The sequence below is a fragment of the Callionymus lyra genome, chromosome 15 (assembly GCF_982586985.1).
Source record: "Callionymus lyra chromosome 15, fCalLyr1.hap1.1, whole genome shotgun sequence".
NCBI classification, from domain to species: Eukaryota; Metazoa; Chordata; class Actinopteri; order Syngnathiformes; family Callionymidae; genus Callionymus; species Callionymus lyra.
Genome location: NC_141832.1, coordinates 11,620,864 through 11,644,511, shown reverse-complemented (window position 1 = coordinate 11,644,511; position 23,648 = coordinate 11,620,864). Strand labels below are relative to the sequence as shown.

At 40.6% G+C, this 23,648-nt stretch overlaps 2 protein-coding genes across 11 annotated transcripts in view; one reads left to right on the top strand and one right to left on the bottom strand.

Moving 5' to 3' along the window:
• The first annotated feature begins 68 nt into the window (after positions 1-68).
• elavl3 (ELAV like neuron-specific RNA binding protein 3) lies at positions 69-13,617 on the top strand. Of its 10 annotated transcripts, none has more exons than XM_087809784.1 (8): positions 69-716; positions 4,863-5,079; positions 5,160-5,263; positions 7,027-7,180; positions 7,317-7,542; positions 8,036-8,089; positions 8,534-8,572; positions 9,127-13,617. In XM_087809784.1, exons 1-8 carry the CDS (start codon positions 708-710, stop codon positions 9,473-9,475), a joined length of 1,152 nt encoding a protein of 383 aa, XP_087665910.1. In that variant the 5' UTR covers positions 69-707; the 3' UTR covers positions 9,476-13,617. The 10 variants fall into 10 exon arrangements, with proteins under 10 accessions (XP_087665910.1, XP_087665909.1, XP_087665915.1 ...); XM_087809783.1 differs by having other exon boundaries at positions 7,314-7,542; XM_087809785.1 differs by having other exon boundaries at positions 71-716; positions 7,314-7,542; positions 9,148-13,617.
• Positions 13,618-14,950: 1,333 nt separating this feature from the next.
• Positions 14,951-23,648, bottom strand: part of prkcsh (PRKCSH beta subunit of glucosidase II) — a 9,921-nt gene continuing 1,223 nt past the window's right edge. Inside the window, exons 3-18 of the mRNA XM_087809845.1 lie at positions 22,989-23,105; positions 22,069-22,164; positions 21,936-21,993; positions 21,697-21,814; positions 21,482-21,611; positions 21,332-21,416; positions 21,022-21,103; positions 20,868-20,951; positions 20,632-20,790; positions 20,462-20,552; positions 18,782-18,851; positions 18,542-18,631; positions 18,395-18,469; positions 16,973-17,072; positions 16,736-16,891; positions 14,951-15,131 (exon numbers count right to left, since the gene is read on the bottom strand). Of these exons, the coding sequence (XP_087665971.1) occupies positions 16,745-16,891; positions 16,973-17,072; positions 18,395-18,469; positions 18,542-18,631; positions 18,782-18,851; positions 20,462-20,552; positions 20,632-20,790; positions 20,868-20,951; positions 21,022-21,103; positions 21,332-21,416; positions 21,482-21,611; positions 21,697-21,814; positions 21,936-21,993; positions 22,069-22,164; positions 22,989-23,105 (1,502 nt within the window). The 3' untranslated portion in view covers positions 14,951-15,131; positions 16,736-16,744. The remainder of the gene's footprint in view (positions 15,132-16,735; positions 16,892-16,972; positions 17,073-18,394; positions 18,470-18,541; positions 18,632-18,781; positions 18,852-20,461; positions 20,553-20,631; positions 20,791-20,867; positions 20,952-21,021; positions 21,104-21,331; positions 21,417-21,481; positions 21,612-21,696; positions 21,815-21,935; positions 21,994-22,068; positions 22,165-22,988; positions 23,106-23,648) is intronic.

Sequence of the window (23,648 nt, the reverse complement as noted above, 5' to 3'; positions counted from 1 at the left end):
GGGCAGCAAGGAGGGAGTGGAGAGATGGAAGGGCAGGGATATGAGAGGGGGAGAGGGGAGAGACGGAGGAGGAGGAGGGGGCTCTCGGTGATCTCTCCTGAAGGGGATAATGGGAGAAGAGCGCATTGCAATGGCTGCCATGTAGTACCCTCCCTGCACAATTAGCCAATCAGCAGCTCGCTCCGGCAGCAGGAGGACACATAAAAGAAGAACATTGCAGCAGAGGCACAGAAGGAGCCTGAGAGAGGAGTCGGGATATTATCCACACACACACCGCACCACACCACACACACTCCGAAAACACAGCAGAGTCAGAACTCCCCTCCCCCGGACACACCCTTGCTGAGGATCACTGCTTCGTCTCTCTCTTTTTTTTTTTTTTTTTTTTTTCAACTTTAGAAAACCCATCGCCCACGTCGCTTTTTCGGAGACGACGACGCTCTCCCCTCATCATCGTCGACCTTTTTTTCGCCGCCGTCGCCGCCGCCATCCAGAAGAAGAAGCCCCCCCCCTCCCCTGTATCCACATTTTCATCCTTTAGAGGACTCCTACCATCTCGGCGGGCTGAGATCCCTTGGCGAAGAGCAGATTTTTTCCTTTTTTTTTCCCTTTTTTTGATTTTTTTGGGGGGTGCTGGACGTTGTTCCGCGCCTGCTAAAGACTCAAGAGGAAGGAAGGACCTAGAAATCTGTCAGTGCACGTCGAGAATGGTTACTGTACGTATGATTTTTGATTCTTCCTTTAGCCCCGTAGCTAACTGTCAACACATGTGACGCTTTTTCGAGAGGAAAACGCGGAGGGTCGTCCGGGCGTCGTATCAGCAGCGATGGAGGCTTTTTTTATTATTATTATTAGGGGGACGCGATGGCGGAAGTGCTTCTTTAAAAAGAAAATGTCGCAGCTAAGAAAAGCGGTGACGGTCTCGGGATCCCTTCGCGGTCGAGGGGTGATGTTGGATAGTGATGAGAGAGCGGCGTGGGGGGAGGAGGAGGAGGAAGGGCTGCCTCTCCTGGCGCATGGAAGGATGCTGGAGACAAAACACGATGCCTCCGAGGCTCAGCATCCATCCAGCAAGACGAGAGAGAGAGAGAGAGGCATAGAGAGACAGGAAAAAAAGGGTCGAGTCACTCAGGGAGGGGAAGGGGGGGAGGATGAGGAAGAGGAAGAGGAAGGGGGGGCGCATTACGCGTGCGTTGGTTTGCATTGAATCAGACAAAGTCTAAATTCCTCAGGGTTGCGGTGATGATGAGGGCGAGTAAATGGGCTGGAAACCTCCGAGGCCGCGCACGGACATTTTATTTCCGACTTCTCTCGCTCGCTCTCTCTCTCTCTCGCATCAGGACCGACAAGATGGCCATGAGCTCGCGTCCCTTTCGGGAAAATAGTAGAAGCCGTGGGTCGTTTAAAAAAAAGAAAAGCCCACGGCGGAGTTGGGGCGTGTCTCTGACGGACAAGGCCCCGAAAGCCTTTTTTTCGGTTTCAACAACACACACACACACACACACAGACACACACGAGAGAATCGCCACCGGCTTCAATTGAACAAGATGAATCGACAACAACAAAAATGTAGCTTAATGTGTTGAAAATATCAATTTTAAAAATATCGAGGTGACGCTTTCAAATCTCAGAGCTCATCCTGTTATTCACGCTCCAGCTGACAAATGTTGGTTAAATAACTCTCCCATTGTCCCTGGCAGGCCAACTCTCTCTCACACACTCTCTCGCACACACACTGAGCCACCACATGGTCCGCAGTCCTCCACGGTCGGTACCGCAGTGCCAACAAATAAAAAAAAAAAAGAAAAAGAAAAAAGGCTTGAGTCAGACAACCTTACACGATTCCAAGGACAAAACAGGCCAGGGGTTATTATCAGCAACTAAACCCTGTAAATAAACGTTACATAATCCATTCTTTCAATTATTTACAAGGCAGAATTCATCAATTTAATTGAACAAGATTCTCCCTCCGTGTGTGTGTGTGTGTTTTTTGGGACGACACAAAATAGAAAGATGCTGTGATAGTAAGCGTGTGATGGCGACTGTAGCAGTCATTGTTCCCGTAGAGAGAGTCCTGCAGCCTGTGGCCACGACACAAAGCGCCACTGTGGACATTAATATTCATAGTGCTGTCGTCTTTGCCTCTGCGAGCGAGAAGAGGAGGAACGGGTGGCTCTTTTGTTTGTCCCTCTCAATACGTTTATTCAGCAAAAACAGCTTCACACATGCCAGCAGAGCCTTTTTAAAAAAAAGACACATTTAAAGCCCAAGAAAACGTGAATTTAAGGGGCCTTTTAATTTAAACAACGTTGATTTATTTTATTAAAATAAAATAAAAAGATGGACTTGTTGTCTGTGGTGCGTTCAAGGCCCAGTCCGAAGGCCACTCCCTGTTTTCAGCACTGGACAGTTCCCGTGGCACAAGACACACAAGTCTGCTCCCTTTCAACACAAAGATAAAAACCTTTCTTTCTTTCTTTTTTTTTTTTCTTTTTTGTTTAAATCTCAGTCCGGGCTGTGACAGGAGCCGTGACTCCTGTCGTCCTGTTGTTTTACAGCTGCCACTGTGATCCTTTAAGCTGCGGAGAGTGTGCCTAATGCCCTTTGTTTGGGATAATCCCCTAATCGCTGTTATTTAGAAGGCTCATTTGCACTTCAGACCGAAGCCTCCTGCAAACTTCATATATATATATATATATATATATATATATATACGTTGAAATGTGAGGGAGATATTTTGTAGAAACACTCGCGATGTAACCTTGTAAATCTCCTGTACAATACAGCCTCCAGCACGGAACTGTATTTAGAGCAGAATATAATTGGGATCCCGGGCGTAGTTACTCGCTATATATCTATATATATATATGTATAAAAGAGCAGGCTATATACGAAAGTGTCATTTGTGTTTTGTAATGCACGGCGTAGGTGGTGCATGTGCTTGGCAGAGGAGGCAGGACTCCAGTTTGCGTGCGAGTCTGGGTTCATGTGCTCAAGCTGAGGCGGTTGGCGTGCTAAGTCGGCGACCACGTAGGCGCTGCTGATGATGCAGTGCATTAAATATTAAGAAAGATCTCACAAGATTCCCCCAAAAATAGAAGGAAATGTCAGGGTACGGCACAGCTTGATCCACTAGAAACTGCTCTTTGTTCCAAAACACATCTTTCATGTTGATGAAGAGCTGGGGGCTTATTTAGATTCCAGCTTCCACTTGGATGTGTACAATTCCTCTCTTATTAATATGTAAATCGTACTTTGGTTGCAGCTTGTGTCAGCAGCGGCCGGTTCTTTTTATTTTTTTGCAAATTATATAATTTCACACTATTCACCAGTGGGATGTGCGTCTCTCTTATCTCAGCTGGCGAGTCAAATTCGTCCTAATACGTCCTTCTTCTGCTTTCAAAATGATTTCTGCCATATTGGGGACACGTCTCTCTCTTAGTGGGACGCGTCACGTAATATCTTCTTTTGTCAACAATCACGATTTGTGAACGCCGAGCTCTTATCTCAAGATCTTTATGTGACAGATTGTGTTTTTGCGTACACGCCCGTTTGAAGTATCTTTTATTTTTAGACCCTCTTAACTCTCGTCTCGCTGCTCCATTTTTTTTCCCCAGTTGCCGTCTTCAATTTGACTTACTGATATCGCAGAGCCATACTACATCAATCCAGGCAGGGAGTCTGACCTCCATATCTGCTGCTAATGCACACAGACACGCGGTGCTTTAAGTAGCAGGGCTGTGCAGCCATTAGAAACAATGCAGTCTTTGGGGTACTGTTGCCTCGGCAACCAGGGTGGAGGTGAGGCTCAGAGCAAGACAGGCAGGTTACTGATGCGGGGAAGAGGCAGGTCAGACAGACCTATTCCGAGCTCAGGATATGACACACGGAGATGAAGCCGAAGTCGTCTCGTTGATTTTTTTTTCCGCCCTTGCGTGTCTAAATAAAACCGCGTATGTACTTAATATGGAAATGTATTTGTTTTGCTGAACTGCCACGTAAAACCCAGGGGCTTTAAGGGAGGCTCGTTTAGCCTTGTTGACACAGATCACACCCACCAGTCTCCAGTGCTTTTCAACCAGTGAAAAACATTAACGCAAATACGTATTTTATGACGCGATTCATCCACTGAAACGCCATTTTCTGAGAAGGTGTTGAGCATGATATAGAATAAGATTGATTTCCCCCAAATAGATTTAACAGTTTTCTTATACAAAGTAGTAGTTGTTGAGTGAATGATGGTGAACGTTTGATGGATTATTTCATTTTTATGAGTGAAAATAAGGTGTTATAAACAAACAAACTTCTAACTAGAATGAATATACAAACTGATCCGTCCATTGGTCCAGAAAACTCCAGTCCATCAAGAGGGACGTATGACAAAGAAAAGCTAAAGCCACGTCTTCATATCCAAACAAACCCTCAAAGGCTCTTTAACAAAGTCCCTCAACAAACACCTACAACGTGATAATCTTCCTTTTCTTATTGACGCACTTTCACTATTACTCGCCTCGCTGACCCCTGCCACGTCGCCATGATCCAGGACTCTGTCGTGATGTAATGGTGTTTGACCCTGGAAGAGGGGAGGGGGACGGAGGGGGGAGGGGAACAAGGAAAAAAGGGACCGTGACATCTGCAGGACCAGAGGCAGCTCGGAGGGAGGAGGGAAGATGCTGCTGATGTGGGGGGAGGGCGGGTGATAAATTAGACTGTCTATCCGTCTCTGTTTGAAATGCTGCTTCCTGACCTTTTGATTCTGGCAGCCGCGCCACGACGGAAAAAACAAAAACGCAGACTGCATTTTTTTTTTTTTTGGAATCAGCAAACGTTCATGAATCTAATCCCGGCATCTTCCTCAGCAGATAATCAGCACCATGGAAACCCAGGTGTCCAACGGTCCGAGCGGAACAAGCCTGCCCAACGGTCCAGTCATTAGCACCAATGGCTCCACGGACGACAGCAAAACCAACCTGATAGTCAACTACCTGCCTCAGAACATGACCCAGGAGGAGTTCAAGAGCCTGTTCGGCAGCATCGGCGAGATCGAGTCCTGCAAGCTGGTCCGGGACAAAATCACAGGTGGATATTCATCGTGAACGAAAAAAAAAAAAGAAAAGTTTCTTAACATCTTAAACTTAAAAAAGTGAATCCATCTCCAGGTCAGAGTTTGGGGTACGGTTTCGTGAACTACGTGGATCCCAACGACGCGGACAAGGCCATCAACACGCTCAATGGTCTGAAACTGCAGACGAAAACAATCAAGGTAAGAACACCTTCATCCCGAACAAAAGGGAAAAGGAAGTGGATTTTTTTTTTTTTTATCTTCTCAATAAGACGGAGCTCGTTGACAGACTTGAAAAATAGGGTAGGGGGGAGGAAACAGAAGGGAGAGGCAGACCTTAACAAAAGGCGTTGGAGAGAAAAAGGGGTGAAAGGAGTCGGGGAGTGTGGAGGTCAGAAAGCAAGGGGCGGACAGCATGCAGAGGTTTTTTGTGATGGAAATGTAATTAGGGATGCCTGACTGTGGTGCACGGGGGGTCAGCCCAGGTTAGCCCATCTGCTTACGGCCCTGGCTAATTAGGGGGGTCTCCTTTTGTCGTGACGAGAGTTTGGAGAGTTCTGACTTATGACTGATAACGCTCAGGATTATTGATCAAAAGGTGTCAAACTATATTTATATATTTTTTGGTGATGCATTTTAAGACATGAGGACTATACAAAGTATATACTTAATGTGATGTGGCTGATAAATATGAAAGTACAGAGGGGTGAGGGCTTCATTATTGGGGGGGTAGGGGGGGTACAAGGGACAGTGGGCGGCTCACTGATGGGATTAGAGGCCATATGGGCCTCGATCACCATCTGTACTGTGGGAGCGACAGGGAGAGGGTTAATTATAGGGCAGCCTCTGCTCCCCAAACGTCGCACCCCCCCCCCCTCCCTCCGTGGACCAGAAGCCCCTAATCACAGACGCACACACGGTCCTTCTGTGTAGACACACACACACAAAAAAAAAAAAGGTCCGACACAATCACGACACCTGTATTCGTCTGGAAAAGAAAAAAACGAGGCGATCGAAAGCCAGATTATTCATTTTTACCATCACAGGATTTACTTCTTTTCCTGGCGCAAGTCGTCGAGGTTGAGCGAGTCTCGTGATGAATCTTCTCGCCGTTTGCCAGCCGAGCCGTGACCTCCGGGAGGATGCAAACAAAGGAGCGAGGCAAGAGGAGAGAGAAAAAACAGTTGAGCCTATCTCAGACAACACTCACTCTGTCTCTCCGCCGCACAACAATACGCTCGCTCGGACTATCTCTGTTTACGAGCTCCTGCAGACGCACAAAAGAATCAAAAGAATCTTATATTTGGTCAGCCCGCTGATAACACGTGTGGGAGGAGGCGTGAATAAAAAAGATTGAAATAAAAGGAGTTAGATATGTGATGTGGAAGGTCTTTTTTTAAAATTCTAGAATTGTAGTTAGGTTAGGTAGAACTTTATTGATCCCTCAGGGAAATTGTTGTTTTTTCCAATTTGACACAGCAATACAGCAATTATTCATAAAAGTAAAAATAAAGATAAGAACAAGAACAAAGTAAGTAAGTAAGTAATTTTTATTTGTATAGCGCTTTCCAAGACCAGGGTCACAAAGCGCTTAAACAATCAAAACAATATTCAATAAAGTTTATACTTTAAAGGTCAAGATAAAACTGATAACACAACAGGAGTTCCAGAAAATCAAGGAAAAGCCTGAACAAAAAGAAACGTCTTAAGATGTTTCTTAAAGGAGTCAGTAGATCCATCAAGCGCAAAGAGAGAAGAAGATCGTTCCAAAGCTTAGAGAAATAAAGAGAAAGAACAACAACAAGAACAACAAAGGAGTAAAGATCTCTGTTATTATATTCTTACATTAATTTACAATTTTTGCATACCGACATCATTGTATTTATTAGTCTTAAAGGTAAAAAATTATTCAAGTAAATCAATTTACTTTGAAGTTAAGAGTGTTTTTTTTTTCTTCGTTCCAGGTATCGTACGCTCGGCCAAGTTCGGCCTCCATCCGAGACGCTAACCTTTACGTCAGCGGACTACCGAAGACCATGAGCCAGAAGGACATGGAGCAGCTCTTCTCTCAGTACGGACGCATCATCACATCCCGCATCCTGGTGGATCAAGTCACAGGTATAGCCTTAATTCAGATCAGCACCATCGTCCAGGATGATGGCCCCTCTGAACTAGCTATATATATACACGGCGAAGACCGCGGTGCCATCGACGCCAAGGTAGTAACATTGGTCTGTATTCTCAATCGGAGCAGGCATATCACGAGGAGTGGGCTTCATCCGGTTTGACAAGCGAAACGAGGCGGAGGAAGCCATCAAGGGGCTGAACGGACAGAAGCCTCTGGGCGCCGCCGAGCCCATCACGGTCAAGTTCGCCAACAACCCCAGCCAAAAGACGGGCCAGGCCTTGCTGACTCAGCTGTACCAGACCGCCGCCCGCCGCTACACGGGCCCCCTCCACCATCAGACGCAGCGTTTCAGGTACACACCCTTGACCTTGGCTTCAAGTTCCCCCTTTTTTTAACCTCAAGTCCTGAACCGAGACGCTAGAAGACAATCACAGGTTCTTTGCTGCCTCCTTTTGTCCGCCTAAAGGGGAACTCCATCGATCGTATATATATATATATATATAACAACCGATCGGACCTCTATTCCAGCGATAACTGGGGCTTCACTTTTTAACAAGTACAAGCAATGTTCCACCCACAAGCACATAGTTTCAAGATCAATTGTTGGTGGATAAATTGGTGGAGAACTCCTTTAGCAAAATGTTGGCATTAGAAAAAAAAAAGTGCTAACGTCTTTTTTTTAACGTGGCTTTAAGTTCCATAAGTCGATTGTACTGTTCCATCATTAACAATAACAGAGCTACCACCCGATGCCGAGTAAACGACAAGAATTGGCACCATGGCTCTATTCCCCACCCACCCCTCTCTCTCTCACTCTTTCTCTCTGACTTTCTTTTAAACTGCAGCGTGATCCCTTCACTCGGAAAGGGACCAGATCCAAATAACAGCTCAAAACCAATGTAAGGAAAACCAGATTTTTACCAGTACGATCAAATATTTTTCAAAGCCTCATAATTCTTGGTTCAAGAATTATCATCCATGCATTAAGAGGCATCGCAACATTCAAGCAACTGGACTGAAAGAAAAAAAACTCCTTCAGTTTATGAAGATAAAACTCTTAAGACAAGAAGATATTTCTTTAAAGTGATGCAACGCCCAAATTAGTATGTCATGGGAATAGAAGATTTGAGTTAAAAAACAAAAAAAAACAACAACAAAAACGCATCTTTTCCCCAACCGTCTTTGGTTGGGTGTTGGTTTTGGCACTATGTTGCAATGAAGGATGCCCTCTAGAGGCCGGCAGGTGACGGAGCTACATGTGAAATGAAAAGCCCCCCGTTTTGCTCGTATAGATCACAATCACTAACTTCTGCATCCCCTTCATTCTCTTTCTTGCGTTGCAGACTCGACAATTTACTAAACGCCAGCTACGGAGTCAAGAGGTAAATGCAAAAAAAAAGGTGTATTCTCAAAAAGCATCCATCCAAAAAAAAAAAAGCCTCAAACAAAGTGCCCGGAATACCGACTGCTGATTAAAAAAAAACAAAAAAAGTAACAAAAGCATCCTTAAGAATAATAACAAGCAGGGTATTCTGGCATGGCTTTGTTTAACCTTTTATTCTTTTTATTAAGAATTGTATGTATTTGTTTATGAACTAACATTGTCAGTTTCAGTTGCTTTAATGTCCCCTTTTTTTCACCAGCATGGACATTCCAGATTCCGTTTGCGTCTCCTCTGTTTGCTCTATGATTTGATTCCGAAAAAAATTTGCTTTCTAGGTTTCTGTGTTTGTTCAATACCTTTGAGTTGAACATCATGTGATTCTTGCAGAGACTTTTGGGTCGGCAGAAAGATGTGTGTGTGTGTGTCATTAGGTAGTCTGTACGGAGGCTGGCGCCCCCCCCTCGTACAGCTACGATCATTTTTTTTCTCACATCCCAGTCTAGACTAGTGGATGTTAAAACCAGTTGAACTTCAGAATGACACCCATGGTAGCTCTCCCTCTCTCTTCCCCAGGTTCTCCCCCATCACCATCGACAGCATGACCAGCCTGGCCGGCGTCAACCTCACCGGTCCCACCGGCGCCGGCTGGTGCATCTTCGTCTACAACTTGTCCCCCGAGGCGGACGAGAGCGTCCTGTGGCAGCTCTTCGGGCCTTTCGGCGCCGTCACCAACGTCAAGGTGATCCGTGACTTCACCACCAACAAATGCAAGGGCTTCGGCTTCGTCACCATGACCAACTACGACGAGGCGGCCATGGCGATCGCCAGCCTAAACGGCTACCGCCTGGGCGACCGCGTGCTGCAGGTCTCCTTCAAGACCAGCAAGCAGCACAAAGCCTGAGAGAGAGAGCGAGCGACGGACGGCTAATGCTTCTTCGACCTTGCGCGAGAGCGACCTGAGCTCCCTCTGCGCCATCACTCTATGGGCCTGGACTTTCTCTCTGATGCATTCTCACACACCCAAAATACAAACACACACATAAGCATCCACACAAGTCAGATATCCAGAACACACACTAGCAACGTTTTCTTCTTTTCTCTTTACACGACATGCTAGTCCTTCCCTTATATTTGCCTGGATTGAATTAGAAGGGGGGGGGGGGGGGCGTGTCAGGGGGCGGGGGTAAGAGCTATCTATTTAGGAGACAGTCTAACGAATGTGATAGAGAATGTTTTGTGATTGAATTCAGGCAAATAGTTCAACAAAAAAAAAAGGCGATCAAAAATTAATATGTGCAATTTTACCCAAAAACTCTTAAAACCCAACCACCTCTCCCGTGACCTCGCTGGGGAGGATGTAGTCACTTTTTTTACACTCGGGCATTTTGAATCAGCGATTTTTTTAAGATCAAAGAAAATTAAAAAACAGTGTTCTCTTATATACATCTATTAAAATATAACTATATATTCAATATATGAGGTGGTTATAATAGCCGAATATGTAAGCATTTTCTAGAAACTTTGACTACTGTTTCCTGACCTGCATTAGGTGGTGCCTAAGTGTGTCACGACAGTTTCTCTACCCGGAACGTTAGCTCAGACCCATCCTTATCTAGCCGATCTCATCAATACTGGTCCGCCGAGGCCGTACAAAGCAGCCTCTCTCGCTTCTGGCAGCCTTACACCGCTAACGGCTAAACCGTCACGAGCCACAGCGGACTTCAATGTTTCCGAAACAGATCGCATGATCTCTAAACACATGCAACAATAGTCCAGTCGCACCAAACTAGTCTCCCTACTATGATGTCACTTTACGTTGAGTTCGCTTCTTCAAGCCATTATTTATCGCGAGATGACCTGAAAGCGTGACGATTGTACATGTTTGTTTCTGGCTCCACCAAGTGTTAGAACGGTGTAATTGCAACGTTGCAAAAACAAAAAAAACAAACAAAAAAGAACTACCACAGCTCGTAATGGGCGTTTTTATCTTTAAAACGATAAAAAAGGGTTCTTGTTTGGGTCAGTTTTTCATCCTGGAAACTTCGGAAAGTCTCCTATGTACTCTAGGCATTATGGGAAGGGACTCAAAAGCGGTTTGACGGTCACGTGGGTAGCTGGTCGCAGTGACGAGAGGTCATGACTGTTCATATCACAGAAAATATAAATTATAATAACAATAATTGGAGATTGTTACTTGGTGCGGCTTTAATATTTTGCCGGCAGTTGTCTTTTCTAGACTCCATTTTGGACAAAGTGTATCGATACAAAACACGATGATTATAAACAATAGACAACCCAGAATTATTGAACTTCTCTCTCGAAGAAAACGGCAACTATTTGTTCGCTCCTCAGATCGGTTAACTGATAAAGAAAATATATCTAAGATCAATATTTATAGCCCTTTTGATTAAGGTCTGTGGACTGACGCTACACCGTAGGGAGAGCTAATGTCTGTCAACATCTGCACCTTATAATGGATAACCAGTCAACTTTATTCAATATGTATTTGCCTTTTCTAAACGACGCTGTGTTCACCAAAGAGGAACGACCTCTTTGAAAGGATTACATTAGAAAATCTATTTTTATACATACAACGGAACAAGAACCTTGTGCTGAATTTTTACAGACTCTTTAGCTTGGAAAACGATTGGGACATGGCATGGCTTCACCTGAAAAAACAAAACAAAGAAACTCTTGGATCTTTGTAGAGCAAGAGCGTGGATTGGGCATGCGGTGTAAAGGGTGGGGGATTTAGAAAAGGGGACCCAGGAGCTGAAAAAAAAACTAGTTGAAAGATTCAATTGCAAAAATATCATCTTTAGTCTAGTGTTGTGAACTCAATTAGTCGTTTAAAAAAGATGTGCTGGTGGAGTGCTTGCACACGCTCCGGACACTAGACGGCTTCATGCTAAACAACTAAAACATGATCAAAATAGGCGTTGCAGCAAATAAAAAAAAAAGCATGATTCTACGTACAAATTAGATTTTCTCTTTTTTTGCCAAAGAATCGCTTTGTGGTGACTTATACATATTGTTATTCCCGGAGTAACTGCTGTATGAAGTTATTTATTGAATATGGACCCTCTGACATTTTCTTTTTGTTTAACTATATAAGTTGCGCATATACATTCGCATTTGTTAGTATTTAATCCTCGACACCAAATGCTGAAGATTGCGAGCAAATTTTAGCCGCACATATCTCGTGTAGAAATGTACTAAAAAAATGAGCATATCATAGAAAATATTTATCTTCCAAAACATTTATATCAACCCCCCCCCCCCCTTTCCCTCCCTCTATTTTGTTTCACGGCCAATTAAAAGAAACATTGCATTACTTAAATGACTTCATCGTTTCATCCGCTAACAGCTGGTCACACAGAAATAAAAACTCATCCTGGTATTTTAGGTCGGTAAAAGAAGTGCACACTCTACACCTACAGTCTAGACTCAGTAGAGAACCGCGGACCATGGCAGGAAACAGTACCACTGCACTGCTTGAGCAACAATAATCATTTTAAAAATACAAAAAAAAAAAATACTTTCCTATGGAACAGTGAGTGCAATGTGCTTCGTTTTTATATTGACTGAGAACAAATGATATATATTTTTAAAGAAAAGTAATTAAACGTCACACTGAAAAGGTTAGCGGAACAGTGAAAGGAACAAAAGCTCATTGGGAAGAGGTGAAGCGATAAGAGCAATGATCGATCAATATCCAGAATTACTTCCTTAGCCCCTTATAATAATAATAAAAAAAAAAGAAGTGCTCGAGCCGGAGTGAACAAACTACATATCTGGCACAACAGAGGAATTCTTTGAATGGAATACTGTCGACGATATCATCAGTTTCAGCCCATGTCAAGTTCAGATATCATTTTTCTTTTTCTGTAATTTATTGCTTTCATTGACATATCAGGACTCACATGTTGAATTAGCGTGTTTGTGTTGTTGATGTTGCCATAGAGAACACACATGGGTCAAGATTATGTTCGGTTGCATCGATTGGGTACAGTTTGTTCTTCTTTTCTTTCATTATCTAATTAGTTGCAGTTTTTTACGGTGTATGCAGATTTTAGACTTAGTTAGATCTTTTGATTTCAATCAAACTGTGTTCGATTGTGTTTGTAAAAGTCTGTGGTAGCTTTTGTTGCAACATAAAAATAATTTAAACAGAAAAAATTCAAAATAGCGCCGACAAACTTGTATTATTTGGGCGACTTTAAGCTTGTAGTTTTAACTTATTGTTAACTTAAAAACTATTTATTATGATTATTATTATTGCCTCGTATAAAGTATGTTTTGTGTATATTTATGGTTTATTTCCTTATATTTGCAAGTTTAAAAAGATTTTTAAGTTTGCCAAAATTGTGGTTACACCAGTTCTTTTCTTAAAAAGGGGGACAAATAGAAAAAAACAGCTTTAGAAGTACGATTTGGAAATGTTCTCCATAGTCAAAGAATGCACTGCTATATTTAACTAATTGAAGTGTATAAACATACATGCTGTGTGCTAGATGTTATGCCTTTACTGCCTGTGTTCTGTTTGTCTTGTTATATGAATATCTTTTAATTATTTAATATAATCACAGTCTTGTTTTCTCAAACCACTCGGTGAACCCCAAGATGCAGGACACACACCCCCCCCCCTCCCCGAGTGGATCAAGGACCAATTGCGGATCCTGAGTTAGGCGGCAAGATGCTTTTCCTGTTCTAGTCACACACCAATGTTCTGTCTCTCCAAGAACATTACGATGTCAATTTGTGCAATTGGGACACAACCATGACAAAAAAAAAGAAAAAAAATGGGAGTCAGCCAATCAACAGGAAAGCGTTCTTGAAGAGTCTCTGTGCTTGTCGAAGGGGCCCCGAGTGGTCTTTCTGTTTCTCAACCAACTGTATTTTGTGTCTATTTATTTAGAAGAGGGGACGCAGTAACTTAGTGATGTTTTTCTTACATTTTCCTGGAATGGTTGAACAAATCAATGAGGTGAAAAATGATCAAAACAGATCTGCCGACACAGACGTCGGCAGCAAAAGACAAAATCTTACACTTCCAAAACATGACCAAACGATCAAATTACTACACAAATAGTGAAAAAAAATAAAAAAAACCTTTCAGTTTAGTCTAGGATATTTACTACTGGGATTTCAGCTGAAGACGCTTGAAGACTTTTTCATGGAATTGTTTAATTATTTGTACTTTACATGCCAGAAAAAATAAAAGTTACAAATATGAAATAACTTGTTTCTTCTTACTTCTGCAATGTTGCACATGTTGTGGTCGAACGCATAATTGTGATTTCATGTACACTAGTGAAGTGTGAAAGTATTTTTTTGTATTGTATTAGAATTGTATTGTTGTGCAACAAATGTGGTTCATACGTGTTAAATTTACATAAAGAGTAGGAGTGACTAGGAAGATGATAGAAGAGCAACAGGGAGAGAACAATGAGAAAGATTTAAAAAAAAGAGAAACAAGAAGAAAAATAAAGACAGCGAAAAATAGGAAAGGAATAAGAAATGGAACAAGAAGAGAATCAAGATTAAGAGAAACAGGAGGAAGACAAACAAGGAGGATCATAGTAAAAAACAATGAGAGGAAGAATCATAAAGAGGAAACAAAGACATATTTAGATTAGTAGGAACAGGATAAATAAAAGGAAGAATAATAGTAAAGGTAAGAGTATACATTACAAGAGTAAAAGAGGATTAAGAATTGGATTAAAATCGGTAGGAAAAGGATTAAGAAAAGGAAGAAAATGAAGGAGTGTAGAAGAGGACGAATAATAAAGATAAGAGGAAAAGTAAAAAGAAAGGATGAGGAAGAGGAATAAGAAGACATTTGAGATTATGAGGAACAGGAGGGAAAAAGAGGAATAATAGCAGAAAAAATAAGAGGAAAAGGTAAAAACTGAGAGATAAATAGTGATATAGGACGAAGAAAAAAAAAGTAAAAATAAGAGGAAGATTGAGATTATAAAGGAATAAGGAATGAAAGGAAGAAGAGAAATAATAACAGTAAAAATAAAATGAACAAGAGAAAGAGGAAGGATGAGGACGGTAATGTAAAAGAAAATGTAAGAAGAAAGGATAAAGAGGAAGAAGAGAAGGAAGAAAAAGTAGAGTAGGAAGGAATCTTTTAACAAAACAGGCTGAATATAATTTTACTAAACCCTGCTCAGGGTTAAAAGAAAAGAAATAGGAAGAAGAAAAGGAAGAGTAAAATAAGAATAAACGGAGGAGGAAGAGGGTGAAGCAAGTTCAATAGTTGAATCAGGTCCAATGCGTCCAAAACTAATCACTCCAGACATAATAAACGATCACAGATTAATAGATCAAGGTCCATCACACAAACTCAGCTATGAAATGATAACAATTTGTCGTCAGGGTTTAAAAGACATTTATTTGAAAACAGTGGAATGATTAGTCAACAGTAAAACAACAACACACACTCCTTGGAACTTCCACGGGTTGTCGGGGTGACAGATGGAAAAGTGCGGCAGCTGCTGCGTGACAAGTGCTGGTTGCCGCGGAGACGGTGGTCCCCGAAGATCGGCCTGCAAGAGCGAGAGCAAACGCCTTAATATCGCCGACTTGTTGAGTCACGACTCCCCTGCCGTTACGAGGACGAGTCATCTAGTAACAAGTGATCCCAGAGGAGCCCTCGTCCCTGCAGGCTCCGCTAATGTTGATGAGGCTAAACAAGGACAACATCCTCCTCGGTTTAAATCTCAGAACCTTGGAATTAAAAAAAACGACTCATCGTATGGGATTTAAGTATTTCCTATACATGACCCATGGATAACTTAATACTTTGACGGAACAAAACAACCCGAACACACTGATCAGTCGCCAGAAGCGACGTCTTTAACAAAGATACAAAAACGGCACGTTGATAAGAACATTTAAAGTCCAGAGAGACGAATATTATGTCCAATGAATGTCTTTACATTTTCAATAATTGACAGTAGCTTTAAATATTTCTACGGTCAATCATCAAAATAACAGTTGATTACAGATGAATTTTATCGATAAAAATGTGCATAAGTTTGACATGAAAGACAGAACACTAAGTCTGGTTAAAAGGTAATGCAATTAACTCATCTTAAGCACAGAATAACACAAAGAAACCCAATTTTATCTCAAAAGGTGGATGTGCTTCGTTTGCCACAAGTAGAGCACAGACCACCTGCATAGTTGTAGGGATAGGCTGTCAAACGAAATCACAAAAGTGGTCAAAATCTTTTAGTCATCGAATTTTAAATTTACAGAGCCGTCTGTAAAAGTTAGTACGATTTTCAATATATTTTTCTCCATTTTGGAGGATGAATAAAAGTCTCAAAGTGTAATTGTTGACATTAATAATCTCTGTTCCTTAGCTTATCTTAAATGACGATCCCTAGAAACTTTCAATTTCTTCAAATGAGGTATTGGAATAGTTTCACTGACCAAGATAGTGCATAAGACTTCATAATGTACTCTACAAAGAAAAAAAAAAACTATCACAAAACTAAAAATTGTTGACATTAATAATCTCTGTTCCTTAGCTTATCTTAAACACCGTCATCGTGACCCTGGTCTAATAAGGCGCTTTAGAAATAACTATTACTAACATATTTAAAAGGCGATCAATAACACATGAATTCATATATAGTCTAGTGTTTTTTGAGTCAAAGTGCAAATTAAACGTGATTTAAAAGCATTTTAATTGTGAATAATCTCAATTAATTGGCAGCAAACCTTATGATTAAACTGTAAATGTCAATAAAAATGTCATTTATCAGTCAAGACTCCCAACAGTTTAAATAATGTATAAAGATATCGTTGAGCCATTGAAAAGACAATTAGTCTTGAAGGAATAATGGTGCGATAAATATCAGCAGAAGGATTTTGAACATTATTGCATTTGTACATTCCAGAGACTCTCGGTTGTCGACTATAACCGTAATGAAGGATGTTACCTTGTTGCTGCTGCCGTCCTACTCTTCCTCTAAAATGAAGCTGTGACCTCGGAATCAAATCTTCTCGGGAACAAACGACTGACGTGATCCGCTTTAAAGTTCTGGACCGTCTCTGACCACCTACGCATTCATTTGCACTGGAGACATTTCCCAGACACTAGGCTCTTCACGGGAAGTGTGGAGGACTTTGAGTCACAAACCTCGCCGTCCTACAGCTCCGTGTGGACGTCGGAGAACGAGTCCAGGCTGGACGGCTCCTGGCAGACGGCAGGAGTGATGAACTCCATCAGGTACTCGCAGCGGCTTGGCTCGGATGTCGACACCACGACAGTCTCTTTGCCGCATGTTAGCTTGATCTGAGAAAAGACAATTCCAGTTAGATACATTTTTAAGTCTTTTTTTTTTTTTGGGTCGAAAAGATTCAAAGTACGACGAACCGTTGTGGATCTGTTTGGACCTTGCCAGCAGCTGGTGCCATGCTCGTACTTCATGACTGAGTGGACATCGTTTTCAGGTCCGGCCCATTTTCCCCATGAACTAGTGAGAGAAAACACATTAGCATTGCATGGCTAGCAACGAGAAGCAACTCATGTATAGTTTTATTTTTTAACCATTGTGTAATGTCAGGGTCATTGAATTAGAAGCCTTGTTTTTTTTAATATATCGAACAAAATAATGGGCGTTTTATTAAAATGTAAATAATCCACTTTCCGCCTCTGTAAATGCAGTATTGTTATTAATAACCGTGTATGTAAAATATAAACATTTACACCGAAGCACATCTGAACTCATTTACAATAGTGTGATTCATGTCAGACATGTTTAAAATGATCAAATGTAAACTGTTAGTTTGAATTCCTATTTTAATTTGTTTTTGTTTTTTCATGATCAAAGAAATGGAGAGATTTAAGTCTTGTGCAAACGAAACATGATGGACATATTGAAATGGAGGCATGGAAAGGGATGAACCCGTCTGAATTCTTTGTTGATTTTGACATGGAAAAAGGCTCGAATTCGTGTCAAGCACAGATTCTTACATCTGAATATTTTTTGTGCACCGTTGGGGTTCAAATGAATGACCATTTTTAGTATGTCAGGGTCAAGGTGACCCCAAAGGACCATAAACAAATGCATTTGTTTTAACCCTTGTGTTTTAACCACTGCATATGCATTTATGGAAGCCAGGGAGGTCGTTCACCTTGACCCAGGGACAAAACAAGGGATACAACAACCACTGAAATGTACTGTTGGTGAGAATAGAACTAAGCAAAAATGTGTACCATTTATGGAAGTATCAGTGCCATCAAAATATTACAATGGTTTTATTAGGAAATATATTTTGATTTTAATTGTTTTTAAGAGTATTTCCATATTGTTTTGAATTCGTTTTAAATTGAATAAGGGGTTTATAATAATTTCTGAAGGTAGAATATAAGTAATTGTTGTTTACACAGTTTTATATTCCATGTTCTAAATTCAATATCAGTTATTTTGTAGCCTTCAACAATGTTTAAAGGCTATAAATAGAATATATTAATATATCATTTTATTTGAAAAAGATTATCAAACTACGAGTAGAAAAACCCCATCAATATAGAGAATATTTTATTTAATTAAATTATTCTTAAAATACATGGGAAAAACTCAACCTTTAAATATACAAAATATTTCACTCCAATCTTTACATAATAAAAAAAAAGTAATCTCTGAATATTATACAATTATTTAAAGAATGATTTAATAATTAACATTTTGACGTTAACATTCAATATTTTGTTGGAACTTCTACACTTGCATACGCAGTATATTAGACACTGATCCTTGTATTCAAAAGTGTCATTAAATCATTCTTGACATACCCCAAGTTGGTCTCTGAGCCCCCATATTTGGGTTTCTGCGAGACCCTGTTGAAGGGGCAGAGCCTGTAGACGTACCTGAGGGAAAAATATACAGATAAGCCTAAAAGGGGCAAAGTATAAAAACGATTCAAGTCATCCAGTACATACTCGCTTGTCGACAACTCGTAACACTGGCTGTAGAGATACCCGAACTCAGCATTGGGTCCAAAATCGAAGGTCACTTCCTTCTCCAGGTTACTGTGGACAGAAGCAACAAATTAAATCCTCAGCAAGTGAAGCCGAAATGCAATGGGCTGTGGCTTTTAGGGCTCGGGTCGTGACACAACACTAAAATGCATCAGCGGAAAAAAAAGAAAGAGCTCCATCATAGTCAGAGCGATTACTTACTTGATTTGATCATCCATTTCCCGGAGAGCTCGCTCGGCCTCATCAAATTCACTCCTGGATTTCTGAGCAGCTGCGGAGCAAATGTACCATCACGGTCAACGCGGTGAACACAAACACCCATTTTCTTTGCACATGTAATGACATCCCAGAAAAAAACAAAACATTGTGCTCCGCGTCCCATTTGTGTCCCACATTCTAATGTGACTCAACAAACATGCGGCAAAAATTGGTGTGTTATTACAAGTTAATTGCAGCTCATGAGGAGGCTCTCAAGCGAACAATTGAAATGACAAAAGTATGATAGAACATGAACAGTGGGAGGCTGTAACTTTTATAATTAATCTGATTTATTTGAACCTACTGACAATTAGAAACTTTCAATTACTTCAAATGAGGTATTGGAATAGTTAATAAAAGACTGCATAATGTACTCTACAAAGAAAAAAAAAACTATCACAAAACTAAAAGGAAATTAGCTGTATATTTATAAATACAAATTGTCTTGAGAATTTTAATCACTGAATAGGCCACAGCATGTGTTGCACGACCTACGAGACTTTGCGATGGGTGTGGTGGAGATTACAGACACAAACATTGCTCACTCAGCAAACCTCTCATAAACAACGCCACTGTTTTTACTGTTTTTAAGGGCACAATAGCACCACCTACTGGCCATAGAGTATATTGACACAGCAAACAAAAGACGTTTTAAGAGGGGATGTGTGTGTGTGTGTGTGTGTGTATATATTTATATATATATATATATATATATATATATTCCTAACCCTTTTAATAAAGCAGATTCAATACATTTTCAAATGCAATCTGAAGAGAAACCTCTCGTTGCTAATGCAGACAGATTACTGAAAATGGATAACATCAGGATGTAAGTAAGTAAGTAATTTTTATTTGTATAGCGCTTTTCCAGACCAGGGTCACAAAGCGCTTAAACAATCAAAACACTTTAAATACTTTAAAGATCAAGATAAAACTGATAACACAACAGGAGTTCCAGAAAATCAAGGAAAAGCCTGAACAAATAAAGCCGTCTTAAGATGTTTCTTAAAGGTGTCAGTAGATCCATCAAGCGCAAAGAGAGATGTATAGATTAAGTCTCTATCAAGACTCAGTCAGGACTTTAATGAATCTGTGGTAAAGTCAAAGCTTAGTATTGTGGTTTGGAGAGTCGCAGGCAAATTGGCCAATCACAGTTTGGTTATAAAGAAAGTGCTTGCATACTTCCTGAAGTCTGACCAATGCATCATAGTGATTAGAGGGGGGGGGGGGGGATTAAATGGCAGAAAACAAGAGTTATGTTTTGTCTAGCTTGCTAGTGTTGCCGTCCTCCTGCCAAAAAAAAACTACAAATGATTAAAAAAGGAGAGACCCACTATAGATGTTTAATTAAAAGATTAAGCCAAAATTAAAAAGTTGAAAGGATTTGTTAAGTTATCAGCACTTTGATGTAGAGAGGGTTCAACTTTGCAGCCTGAATAAAGCTATATATGTAGGTTTCTTGTTGTTAAAAGCTTTATTGGAGCTTGTTTTTGGCAATGATGGGTGAAGGCTACAGAGCTCATTCTTCACCACGTTTCACTGATAACAAGCATTTATTTTTGTCACCAGGATTACATGGGTAGAATGCCAAATCATTTTTGCCTTCTATAAATCTGCACTTACTATCAATGAGGAGCTGTGTATCCTCATCGTATGGTGGCATGGTACCTTCATCGTCGTCCTTCTTCTCCGGGGTCTGAACTGCAGGGGGGGGCTGTGAAGCAATAATGTGACAATCAGTAACTTGGATTTGTATCCAACTGGGATGTTCCTTATCAACCAAGTCACATTACCTTGTAGTCTCCCATGTCAGGGTCCTCATCCTCATCCTCCTCATCCTCTTCGTCTTCATCCTCGGGGATGTCGTCTTCAGGGTACTGCTCAGAGTCGCTGTCAGTGACTGGCTCTTGTATGTCTTCTTGAGCGGTTTCCTCTGGCACTGCATCTTTGACCTGCTCGGGGAAAAAGAGAGTCAAACATAGGAGCATAAACGCAGCAGGAGTTTACCAAAGAGAGAAAATACTCTTACCTCAGAAACATATTTATCTTTAATGCTGCTCCAAATGGCCTCAAAAGCAACTGGATCTACTTGGTCGACTCCACCAAGGATTGTCTGTGCAGAGATCAATACTTCAGTAGCGCTTATACAGGCAAACTTGAATTAAAAAAGATGACATTCTCACCTGAGCTTCCAGCTCTGTAAAAGATCCATCTGAAGTTTCGGGATCCAGCTCAGGGTGAGATTGAAGATTTGCTGCAGTAATACTTTAAAAAGTGAAGAAAAAAACAAAACAAATGAAAAATATTTTAATTTCACAATTAATTCCTCCAAGATCAACAAGAAAATTGGCATTTTTTAAATTCATAAAAGTGAATGTATCATGTTTTCACACACGTTTAATCAATTTGTGCTTCTATATTCAAGTACAGCTTCTTTTGTCTTTTTATTTCAGATGTGTGAACCATGAGAAGATGACAACTGGTGATACTCACAAGCCATCGGCATCATCGTCCAGTTCCAGAAACGCCTCCGCCATCCTGACCTTGTCCTTTTCTTTACGAATAACCTCCTTTTGCTCTGGAATAAAACAAAGTCAGGCTCTCTGTTATGCGTTTGATTCACCAATCTATGCGTTCATTTACCTTCCCAGGCCTTAAGATGGCGCTCTTTCGCTTCTTTTTCTGGCTCTTCAGCGGATTCTTTTACAGTTCGCTTGGCCTCCAGCTTCTCTTCTAGATCGTTCTTTTGAACCTGAAGTTCGGATATTTTGGCCTGGAACACAAATATTGCAATACATTTGAAACAACTTAAATATATTGATGCCTGATACATTTCAGAGTGTGTGACTGTACCACACCTTTTTGTCCTCCAGTCCTCTTTTAGCCTCTTGAATGAGCTGCTGTTTAAGCATGAAGCCCTCCTTTGCGATTTCTGCCAAATGATGAAGCTTTGCCTTTTCTTGTCGCCCCAATTCTCTGCCAGACAATTCAAAAATAAAGGTCATATTTGTCCCAGAACTTAACAGATTACATGACCATATTAGCCCAGTCTAATTTAGGTAATTTCATTTAGAAAAGGTACACATAATATACCCACTTGCATGTGTTTTGACAGGTGGCTCCACTGTTGTACTCATCAGTTGTATCGCAGCAGTCTTGAAAGTAAACAAACAAACATCAATTCTATTTCTGTTTCAATCAACAAACCAAGAATTGCTCTCAATTCTTACCACAAATCCCATCGTTAATGCGAGAGGAAGGGATAAAGCCTGGTCGGAATCCTGCATTGGTGCAATGGAAGCTGCCATTGGGACAAGCAGAAGTGCCTGCGAGTATAAATAAACATTATGCAGGTTTATTTTTAGTAGCTTTACGTTTAGCTATGACAAGTAGAAAAAAAGTAGGCCAGACTGATATTGTACATCTATTGAGATATTTAAATTGAAGATATCATCATCACAAAACGAACCATATCGCTTAATATCCCTGCATATTCCTGTATGTAAACCCAAGCAGTCACAAAGTTGCATCCGCCGTTCCAGCTTACGACAAACTGCCTTTGCGGTTGATTGACAGCTGAAGCCAGCCAAGTGCAAACATCCTGAAGGGCGGTGTGCACTGTCTCAGTGTAAGCACAGACTAGAAATGTTATTCTTTAGAGTTGTGTCACATTGAACATGAAAACCCTTTCGAGGACTATAATATATAGCACCGTTGTTTCACTTTAAACAAGTTATAGTATAGTAAACATAAACTAACTAAAATGATTTCTATTTCATTTATTTGTGAGTTCATACCAGAGTTTTTTACCGACAGTAAATAATAATAAATAAACCAGCGCTTTCTACATCCTCGTATTTTCATAATGTCTGGACTTGTCTGATAAATATCTAAAATAAGATAAGATAATATGGAAAAAAGATTGCATCATTTCTACAAGATATTTTTATATCATTCATCCCTAGAAAAAAGTATATCAAACTGCTGAATATGTAAAACTGTGACTTGAGAATTAAATTAGGAAGAACATGTATGCTAACTGTATTCTAAACTCTACAGACATAAACAGTAAGAGACTATTCTTTAGTCTGTTCCTCTCTCTGACATTGACTGAAAACACTGGCACCTGAAGTTAAACGCTCATGTATACCTGGCTCGTCCGACCCATCTCGACAGTCGCAGTAGTCATCGTTCACTCGGTCGAAGGGAACAGTCTGGGATCCATCCAAGCAGGTAAAAGGTTTGCCTTCTTCATAAAACTGTCTCTCTGTCAAAAAAGACATTCAACCGACACTTTGAAATCACAAATAAACGGTTTGATTAAAGTAAACTTTTGTTTTATTTCTTAGATGTGGAAGAAAAACAAAAAGAAAAAAAAAATGAAATTGACATTTTTAGTTTAAAACTGAATGTCCATTGTTGTTCATAGTAACTACATTTTGACATTATTGCAGGTATGTGTGTATTTGCTGCTTCTGAATCTGAATAGCTGCCTGACTGCTGTATTCTCTGTTTAACTACATTTATTTTTCGTCACCAACACTGATGACGTAGCACACACGTCCTAGTTAATAAAGCACATTTAAATTTACAGTTTAACCAAGTACAGCACCACAAAACTCAGACAACTTTGTCTGGACAAAACTACCTCACAAAGAATCTTAAGTAAGTCAAATCGTCTTTAGAATCTCAATTAGAATAACACTTTACACATTTATCCGTGAGCTCTGCCATTTTTTTTTGTGAATTCATTCACAGACTGATTTTTTTTTTTAAACCACCAACTGCCTGGTCAAGTTTTAACTTATAT